The 10,967-nt window shown below is 38.1% G+C and overlaps 2 protein-coding genes across 2 annotated transcripts in view; both read right to left on the reverse strand.

The window, feature by feature from the left end:
• Nucleotides 1–4,838, reverse strand: part of LOC111863405 — a 64,741-nt gene extending 59,903 nt beyond the window's left edge. The window contains exon 1 of the mRNA XM_023849703.2: nucleotides 4,379–4,838. Within this exon, the coding sequence (XP_023705471.1) occupies nucleotides 4,379–4,499 (121 nt within the window). The 5' untranslated portion in view covers nucleotides 4,500–4,838. The remainder of the gene's footprint in view (nucleotides 1–4,378) is intronic.
• Nucleotides 4,839–7,536: 2,698 nt separating this feature from the next.
• Nucleotides 7,537–10,967, reverse strand: part of LOC111863403 (fizzy-related protein homolog) — a 34,076-nt gene continuing 30,645 nt past the window's right edge. Inside the window, exons 10-11 of the mRNA XM_023849699.1 lie at nucleotides 8,010–8,207; nucleotides 7,537–7,890 (exon numbers count right to left, since the gene is read on the reverse strand). Coding sequence (XP_023705467.1) covers nucleotides 7,849–7,890; nucleotides 8,010–8,207 — 240 coding nt within the window. The 3' untranslated portion in view covers nucleotides 7,537–7,848. The remainder of the gene's footprint in view (nucleotides 7,891–8,009; nucleotides 8,208–10,967) is intronic.

The raw sequence follows: 10,967 nt of genomic DNA on the forward strand, positions 1-10,967 counted from the left end.
TATTTTACTGTCTCAGATTTGAGACTTCCCTTTTCGTCGCCTCCTACGACTCGCAGGGTCACGGTGGAGGTATTCGACCCTGCCTCCACACGGGAGTTAGGCAGTGTAGGCAGTGTAGTTCCCTTATAAACCCTCAGCCGGACAACGAGAAAACGCCTCGCTTCCTTGTTGCCTAGTCGCCGTGTTTACAGGTGTTGCTGGGCAACGCTGTCAATAGTTGTTTACTGCTGCATAGCAACCGCGGCATCCCCAGCTATGTCAACGCGGGGGGGGGGGCGAAGTGTTGACTGGCCTGTTACCGTAGTAGCGCCAGCGTTCTGATCTTGTTACATCACCTCTGGCAGGGGAGGGGATGTCCTCCATAGTGCAGTACGTCGCAATATTAAGATGGAACTTAAAGAGACAAAATAGGATGATATGGAGTAATCTGGCTCAGGATAGGGACCAGTGGAGGGCTCTTGTGAACATAGTAATGAACCATCAGGTTCAATAAAATGTTCAGATTCTTGAATAGCTAAGCAACTGGAGGCTTCTCAATAAGGGCTCAGCTCTATGGAGTTAAGTTATTGCTGCTAAATTAATTTTACACAGTAAAATAAAAAGCACATTGTGCTTTTAACATATTATGGCCACATATATGTGTGTGGTATATTCACCACTATCCCAATCAACCAAAGAACTTTACATAAAATCTTACATCACATTCTTCTGGCAACATTAATTCTGTATGAAAATGATGCTAGAGGACACCCAAAGAGACTGTTATAACTGCTAATAAAATATTTCGTTTTCAAGAGTTAATCTAGGAAAAAATTGCTGTATAATAAAACAATGCATCAACTGCTTGTAGACTTCACAGACGTCCATGATACAAGTACATAACTTAAGTGAATCTGGAACAGTTTACCAAGAAAGCTGTTTTCATGAAATATGATGTGTCTATAGGAATCTAAATATTTTGTGCAGGTAAATATCCTTTTATGCGTTTCTTGTTAAGAATGGCTTAAAATTAAGGGATGTTGTACTGCCGTTTGTGTTAATTTTGCCCTAAAATATACCATCAGAAAAATAACAGATGATTCACTCATGGATCTGAGCCCTTCTTGAGATCCTGTCAATTGTGCCACTACTCAGGAACTTCCAAGCATTTTATGGAACCTGAATGTTCATTATTGTGTTTACAAGAGACCTCCATTGGTCCCTGTCCTGAGCCACCTCAATCCAGTCCACATCATCCCACCCTATCTCCCTAAGATCCATTTTAATATTGTCCACACATCTCTGTCTTGGTCTTCTAGTGGTCTCCTTCCTTCCTGCTTTCCCACCAATATCTTATATGCATTCCACTTTGCCCCCATTCGTGCTACATGCCCTGCCCATCTCATCCTCCTTGACTTGATTATTCTAATCAATCTCCAATCTCCCGTCACTTCATCTCGCTTCAATCCAAATATTTTCCTGAGCACCCTGTTCTCAAACACCCTTAGTCTATGTTCCTTTCTCAATGTCAGAGACCAAGTTTCATACCCATACAGAACCACAGGAAAAATTATAGTCTTGAATCATATGCTGAGGTCAGTAATCAATGAAGGATGGAGAAATCCAAAGGTGACCAACACTTTAACAGATCTGAAATTTCCTTGGTATTCACCTGTCTGTGGGTTACATTCACAGAATAGCAGTAACATTTGCAGACTGCTGCTAATATTATCATCAGATACACAGACATTCACAGCTTTATGATACTCTCCTGAAGGATTATCATGTGAATATCTGTACTCATAATAGTTCATGTCAAGATTTTGTTTTTTTAATTGAGTATATTTCCACGGTGCTATTTACTGTACCTCTAGTACAATACAGTAAGACCAACATTTAGTCACTGGTTTCTTTGTTTCCTAGCAAACATATCCCTGCCTCTCTGTGATCATCACTGCTTCCCTATGTAGTTGTGCTTCACACATCAGACTAATTATATAGACTTTCAACTTTACATAGTTCTAAAAAGTGAAAATAATATTTATGTAGAACATTGTTTTGTCAAACTCCAAAATTCTCTTAGATACTGGTTTATTTCTTTATTACAGTCCATCACAACACAACAGAAAAACAGTTGATGTTTAACAGTATTCTGCTGCATTTAACACAACAGGATGCGTTCGTTGAAATTAAAAGAAAAAATTACTGGTTTCTTCATTCTTGGAAGTAAACGAGAATGCTAATGATTCCAGTTATGTCTATTCAACATTCCTGCACTCTCCCACCTAGTGCTGAAGTCTACTTATGAGGTGGAGACACCTACATGTTGGAATTGCACTCATCCCAATATTAGGATGACAATGTGAATGTAACATGGACACTGGATGGCAGAGGGAACTACATCTTAACTTGGGCCATTAACCAAGATGGGGGCATACCAGTCTTTACATTTACAAAGCAATACTTTGGCCAGAGGGAAAGGAAGTTACACGGTAACAGCCAACACTTGATCCAGCTAGTATGGAACATGAGACTGTTATTAAAGTGGTCTGCTAGGCAACCTGGTACTCATATATGATTAAAAATGATATCCTCAAATATTTAAAAGTCTTAACAGTACAGTATATATATATTTTGTTACATAATCATTCACTTGTTGGACAAATTTTATGCTTATGTCTTTCAACAGAAAAGTGCAGGTTTTCTGATGCTCTGTATTTACTGAATGTTTATTAGTGCATCAGCTTTTGAAGCAGAGGTATAGCAGCACTAAATATAATCATACTGACTGGGAGATTTTGTTACAGCTCTGATCCTTGGACATTCAGATGCTACAGTGTGTGACTGGCTGCATCTGTCCCATTCCTTGCCAACACTAACCCCTATGTTACTGCATCGTGTACACAATTTTAAATTTTAAAACATGGTAACTAAGCACTTGGGCCTCAACATGCACCCACGTGACACATCATACATCATGTATGATCTATAACTGAACTTCTGACAAACTAAATGTTTTATTTATATTTACCAGTTCTACCATAAATCTATCTATCATGACATAATCAGGCCCAACTTCTTAACAGATTTGTTTGTTATAAGAATATAAAGCTAAGTTCAAATTTGAAGAAAAATGTACATTCTTCATTCTCTGCCAGTGAAACTATAGACCTCCCTATGTAGGAAGCATAAATATGTCGGAACATCTTATGAGCAGAAGAGGAATAACTAAATATATAAGTTATCTTGATACACAAACAGAACTAGGCATAGATGTTAAGAATAACATACCGACTTGGAGCTGTCACAATAGTGACTAGAAACAGTATTATCTTTCAGGATGTAATGCCATATAGTTTGGTACACAACTACTGACTGCTTTGTTTGCTCCCTGCTTCTTGCTGGTTCCTTCCTTGGCTTACTCTTTAGGTCTGATGATGGAGGCACTACATTTCTCCAAAAGTACAGTAAACTACTGGACTACACAGTGATGCATCCCAGAAGGCAGTATTCTTCACTGCCAATTACAGTTTTGCTACATTACAAATGCCACCTTATGAAATTATAATTAATTAAACCCACAATGGAAGAATAAATATAAAAATCATTTAAAATTAATGTGATGGATATAATGCATTAGCTGTGATTGAAAAATGATGATGAATGGTGAGTTGGTTAAGGATTTGAAATAAAGTGAACTTAGCCTCTTAAATGGTAATATGATAGTAACATCCCAGCATGGTGGTTAGTCGATGGCTTCCCACCGCGGCGGTCCAGGTTCGATCCCGGGTCTGGTCAAGTGGGATTTGTGGTGGACAAAGTGGCGCAGGGGCGGGATTTCTCCGAGTACTTCGGTTTCCCCTGCCAACCTTCATTCCACCAAATTCTCCATCATCATAATCACCCGGGGAAGGCTACAATAGGCCAATCAGTGGTCGCAGTGCCGAGTGGACCCAGTTGGACTCTACACCCCACTAAGCGAATTAAAAAAAAAACATCCCAGCATTAACCACTGGATTTGAAAATTACACGAATCAGTCTCGATATCTGTTGGTGCTGCTGGAAGTCGAAATATGTTTCCCAGGAATACAAATTGGGAGCATTTAGCTCCATGAACCCTTCGGCCTCTACAAGCTGAATAACATACGATAATGGATCTGTGGTTCTTGTGGCGATAACGATGAAGAGTATAATTTGACTTACCAGTGCTATCGATCGAATTAGAGGTCCGTGAACTTCTACTCTGTGAGCATGCCTCGTTGTTTCCTTCAAAATATGCATTTAAATTATTTATTGGTGTTTAAAAATTGGCGCTTATAATACGACTGTTCTTTGAACCTGTATTATGAACCAGGCGTATAGCCAAAGAGACGACCACATATTGAGGAAAGTTGCTTACCTAAAAGCTTCAAATCACATTCAAAGTAGAATGAACATTCCCAGGACTTTTCAAGACGCCTTCCGTACTTTAATATTATAACCCATTCTTCACCAGTTTGACCCTGACAACACACTGCCATTACAACATAGTGTTTGCACGCACTTCATTACACCATTTGCCGATCTATAATACAAATATACTGTAACCTCAAAAATAAAGATAACACCTAACAACTCGTAATGTCACATTGTACGGAAGTTCGCTTGGTTATTCTCGTCTCATATTCATTTGTTTTTTATTTACTACTATGACCGACTATGACAGAGGAATTCAACCGTTTTGTGGGTGTTGCCAACGTTAAATGGAATTCTCGAAATAATTAGAATTTCCAAATACTGCTTCGTCGAATTAACTGTTTATTTTGTAAGTCCTTTTCTCTCTCTCTCTCTCTGGTTCGGGCCTTTGGCCGAAGTGACATGCCGTTCCGTCCCATTACAGCGAAGACTGCAAATTAGCGTTCTAACCTATCCACGTAATTCATACTAAACTTATGAAATAACCCCGAATCTTACATTCGCTTACATAATTGCTGTATGAAGCCAATGGTAGGAATAGTACTGTATTCACTAACATTTTGCATTATAATATGTGAGTCAAAACCACGCAATTTTTATCTAACAACACGAACGGGCCCACATAACATTTAAGTCCAGTGGACATGTACAAATCCACTTCCCTATATGCCCTCATGGTATAGAGCTTAATTTGTTAAGGGCACGGACAACTTTACCCTTTACCAGTGGATAATGAATTTTTGAATATTTGGTACTTGAACTGCACCACGTAATTCTGTCAACGTTATTCCACTGGATACAAATGCTTTCTTATGTACTGCACAGAACATAACACAACCATTGCAATTCCTTTGTATACGTCATTTCTTCACTGCTAGAATTAATTAATTATTATTAATAAAAATATTAATGCAAAGGGTTTGTCACCCCAAAACAATTTAATGATGTATAAAATACATTTAATATGCATCTTAATTCAATTATAATGATTATAAGCTGTACATATATATTTATAATTGTATTGTACTATATTAACTATGTGACTGGTTCTATATCTATGTATATGGGTTTATGGGATATACAATAAATGAATGAATGAATGGTAAAGAAAGTTGTCCCTGTGCTGAACTAATTAAGCACTATGCCATGAAGGCATATGGGAGAGTGGACGTATAGATCAAAGTTTCCTTGGCCTCGGCACTAGCTGGATGTGAGTGGTCAGCTTCACACCCCTGCCACTTTACCCTCGGGGAATGAGTCCCCGGTACCCATTGGATAGGAGGCTGAGTGGGCCCCAAAGAGAAAATTTGCATCTTGAAGTAATGGGGAATCGAATGACTCAGTGACAGGGCTTTTATGTGTACATTTCAAGAACTTATTCTAACCAATTTCTGGCATTTCTTTTTCCAAATTAATCACTATAAACAATTTATTTATGTGAATGTACCATTATTAACTAAGAAAATGCATGCAATGTACTGTACTAGACATAAGTTTAAGTAACAGGAAGTTTATTCTGATGTTTTCTTTAGCAGATCTCAAAAGACATTTCCATTGATTCTTATGGAGAAACTATATCTGAGTTATGCACTCTCATCCTGCATGACTTTTCTTTTAAATAAAATGGTTGCATAAATCAAAATCTTTCACATGCCAAATAGTCATATTTTATGCATCTGAACTTTAAGACACATATGTTTGGTTAAAATTTTTGTAAATCTTGACATAAACACTAAGTATGGCTTCCTGGATGGAACTATAAACATTTCACAATTCGTGTAACTCTTTTAAGCAGTTATCAGTATGTGAAATCACCCCTTAAAACCTAGAAGAGAAATTTTAGATACATATGGTGAGTAAGGGTTCTGTTCTTGAGAATTTCATTTACTTTTGTTAATATCACATAACAGGAAGCTGAATTCCCATTTGACCTGTTACAAATGCATCTGACAGCAAACTAAATTCCTTTTAAGCTGTTAAAAACTACGATGCTTGGGAGGCAAATCTTCAATATGATCTCTGACATTCAACTACTCGTGGTGATAATGAACACTGACATTTTTGTACCATTTATTAACATGCCAGTTTACACTCCACTTACAAGATTCTGACATGTTTCTGTGAGGAATTCATAGCCTGGGGAATTCTCTTGTGAATTTTTTCTGACACTTCCTAGCGGATTTATAATTCACATAATATTTGTATAGAACGCTGGATTCTCTAATGTAAATGTATCCATGTCAAACACAAAGGGAATCTTGCAAGAATGGCAACAAAATTATTAAAATTGTGACCTTAAAAAACCTTAGTCTGCACACTTTACAGTCACATGAGTCGGTAATTTCTGTAATTGTCAGCTTCTGTCAGTTCAAGGTGGACAGCCCGATACTGAGCTTGACATGGTTCAGGTTTTATTTGCACTGACATCTGAGCATACAAAACAACAGATACTAGAACCCACGAAATTCACATCATACACAGCAATTTCCACTCAGTGTAAAAGTTGGTGCATCCAGTGATGAGAAGTATTACGGGCCCTGTATTTTATACACATACAGTTAATTCTGAGAGATTTATAAAGGCAGACAATGTAAGTGAACAGCTACTTTTACTCTACAATGTAGCTCCAGTCTCATACCACTATAGTGGATATGCAGGAAAGGCAGCAACCCACACAATGAGTGCCTGCATGAGAAAACCCTGCCAAATTTACTCCCTTAGGGATCATATGGTAACTATTCATCTACAGAGGCTATGTAACCCACAGTGATGTATGCTGATACACAGAAGACAGATGAGGAAACAACACTGTTTTATTTCAACATAGTATTCTGGCACTGCCTGAAATTACTGAGGAAAATCACAAAAACCCTCGGCCATGATGTCATAATCCATCTGAAATCAATCACATACCTGCAGACATATGACTGATGCACCAACTTGAAGTAGTATGTCACTTGTCTAATCTCAGTTACAATTTGATAGGAAATTTACCAGATTAAAACAGCAAGTAATGTCTCCTCACCTAGCTTACTTCTAGTTTAGAAGTTTTACCAAATATGCAGTTTACCTGAACTTTTATGCCATAAATAACTAGTCAGATGCGGGTTCAGAATATACTTTATTAGCATTTTAGGGTGAGTATTTCCATCATGAAACACTTAGAGGCCTTCAAAAGACCTGTGAGATATATATATATATTAAATGAGGGTATGATCATTTCTTCATTATCAAATAATATAACAAACATAAATGTATGTTAAATAAGATATAAACAAATAAAAATAAATTTACATTTGAAGTTTTTACAAGATACAAACCTATGTAAAACAAAGTATATTATTTTACATCATTTAGCAACATGTAAGAACTGGATGACTTAAACATTAGATGAATTCGCCATCTACAGACCCATCATCGGATACTGGTGAAGAGATTCAGGACTGATTTATTCTCCTACAACAGAAGTTAAGAAACAATATGAACATTTTTTTTTAATTTTTATTAATATAATTTCATCTTAAAATGTGATCCATTAGAAAATATTTTTTCCAGTGAATAAATTGAGCACTCACCTTCTGTGAACGAGCCTTGCTGAACACATTCCAGAAGCGAAGGGTCTCATCCCCAGCACCAGTTACAATGGCTTCCCCATCAGGGGACATTGCCAGATACAGTACTCTGTATGAGTGGCCTGTGAGGTTTGCAACCTGCGTTAGGCTAGGATATTTCCATACAAGTATCTGGTTTTGAGAATAGCCATGGGTGCTGACCTGCAACATTTACAGTGGATCCTTTTTAAGAAGCTTTCCAAAGAACCAAGACATATAAAACATTTTAAAAGGGTAGGCTCCAGAATGTTTACAGAATTAGTTATATTGTTTGCAGAGAACAGAACAGACATTATTTTTAAACTGAATAAATAGCTAAGAACATAGTAAATACACAGGCTTTTTCAAATATACCCTAATGTTCCTGCTGTAGCGGTTAGAGTCAAAGAGTCTGTTCTCAAGTGTTAGACTTTCTTCAAGAACATATCTGGCGTCATTTGTTTCACTTATCCTTCAAACAAATCTGAAGCAAAATTTTCCAGTTCCTTGAGGTTTCTAACAATTGAATCTGGTACATCAGGAATGCCATTAAGGAAGTGGTGCTGCATACTGGTCCATAAATAACAACATTTTCCAGTTTTTGGCTGCCATTCTCCATTCCAAACAAGTTGGAACACCATGAACAGTGCATATGTAATCCATGCACTACTGCTATGTCTGTATGTATATAGCAGGGACTCCACAATGCTTGAAGCATCTTTACTTTCCTTGTTTTCCAGTTACCAACTTCGGCATCCTCTAAGACTCATCCATATTTGCACACACGAGTGCAGTAATTGTATATTTACGCCTATTTCTCCCACCATTGATAGCACGTTTTGTCTGGGAGAAGGATGAAAAACAGCAACCCACGATCTTCTACATTAATTACATGCTTTGGATGGCATTAACTCAGGGGTGATCAAAGCACTCCTGTCTTCCAGGAACCTACTTTCTCTTCAATTGCGCTTCCACATTTTCTGCTCATGGTTCTGTATCTACGCCCTGCACACCTGAGTTGATCAAGCCATCCTCTCAAAGGTGTGAATTCAATGTTTAGTTTAAAGGTTATTTCTTGAGTCTTCTGTCTTAACACTGGATACTGAATTGGAATAGATAATGCCCTTTTCTGCCTGGAACAGTAGTTACACGTGGCTAAGTATGTTTTTCCTGTTGACTGTAATATTACGAGTACTTAGCATTGACACTGGTATGCTAGGTTGTTCCTTTTTAATGATACCCACTTTCTAATAGACTGATAACACCTTACATTTCAGGATTATTCTTGTAGCCATGCATACAGCTATATATAATATATATTTTAACGTGTCTGGAATCCAGAAGAGTCACTTCTATGGAAACGCTAGAATAGACCGTTGCATACGAAACAACAATCGCTCTATTGTAGTTCTAACAGGAGTCTCCATGGTTATAACATAGGGTTCGTTTGCATACCAGCGACCGAGGTTATAAAATGGGGTTGAATGCATTCGCACAGTTAGTCTGGAATTAATCGCCAAGGAGGACAGTGGATAATAATTGTACTTGTGATTGTATAAGTGAAGTGTCCAATAAAGGCTCTACTGAATTTGAGACCTACGTGGATTTACTTGTTGCGGGACACACAGAAAACATGTAACAATATTTTCATGCAACTTCACAAAATTCAATGCATGTGCTCACCATATAACCTTGCACACAAAGACCACACTACCAACCAGACAGATCAAGAAGGTCAGACAGACACTGCTACTTCCACTAACTTCTATCACCCACCAAGCACAACAGACTGCCGCTAAGCACTGGGACACGTTTGATTTATGTGAGCATCTACTTTGTTTCTAATTTTTCTGTATATACAAAACATAATCTGATAAAAATTTGTTAATTGGGTAAAATGTCTGATAAGTGTCTTTAAAACTGCTCACCTTAGGCAGAATTTCTTTCTATGTAGGACATGCTTTAAATGCTATTATTCTTATTACTTCTGGGTCCCAATGATTTTAACATTTTAGGTGGGAAACCATTTTAAACATGATCTTCTTAAGTGGGATCACTTTAAGTAAATTCTCATGAACACACTGAGGACTGGTTACTTGGCTGCCAATCCCAGCTGTTAGTAACAACTATTATGAAAGAAAAATATCACTAAAGAGAAGCTCTTTAACTCCACATACTAATCCACATATGTGCTGGGAATCCACAACTGGACTCAAAACAGGCAAAGGGACTTATATCTGGGCCCCCTGCCACAAGAACAAAGGATCTGTTGAAATTAAACAGAGACCAATTAAGATGGGTGGTAGGACTACTTACTGGACACTGTCACCTAAAAGGTCACATTTTCAAACTGGGATTGACAGATAACCCAACATGTGAAAGGTGCCTAGAAGAAGACAATGAATCAACCACACATACCCTAGGTGATTCTGAGGCCATGGCTTGTTTAAGATTTCGTCATCTTGGCCAGTTCTTCATGGAACCAAGTGACTATTATGATGTCCCCCCTTAAATAAAGTCCTACATTTCATTTGAAGTGTAGGATTAATAAAGGGTTAATCAAAGGGAACCACAACAGATCACTGAAGGTCGTGGTGCAACGGCTGGATTTTCATGGCCCACTCCTTATACATACATACATACATATATATTGTAACGTGTTTTGCGTTACCGAAGACGCCGTAGAGATGGTTAATTGGTTTATTTAACAATCTACAAGTAACGGCTTGGCCGCTGTGGTCACGTCTGCTAATTTCGGTGTTAGACCCGGGGCTGGTTGCTGCCCCACCTCGGGCAAAGCCACGAGTGTTACTGGCTCACAGTGCGCCAGAGGAGATCCTCTCCTGAGCTTTTGGTCCTTGTGGGTAACATTCATGACCCTTACTGGTACTTCTTGACAGTCCTGAACTAGGGTCCTGGCCACGTAAATTCCTTCAGGAGGGT

The sequence above is a fragment of the Cryptotermes secundus genome, unplaced genomic scaffold (assembly GCF_002891405.2).
Source record: "Cryptotermes secundus unplaced genomic scaffold, Csec_1.0 scaffold792, whole genome shotgun sequence".
In the NCBI taxonomy this organism is placed as follows: Eukaryota; Metazoa; Arthropoda; class Insecta; order Blattodea; family Kalotermitidae; genus Cryptotermes; species Cryptotermes secundus.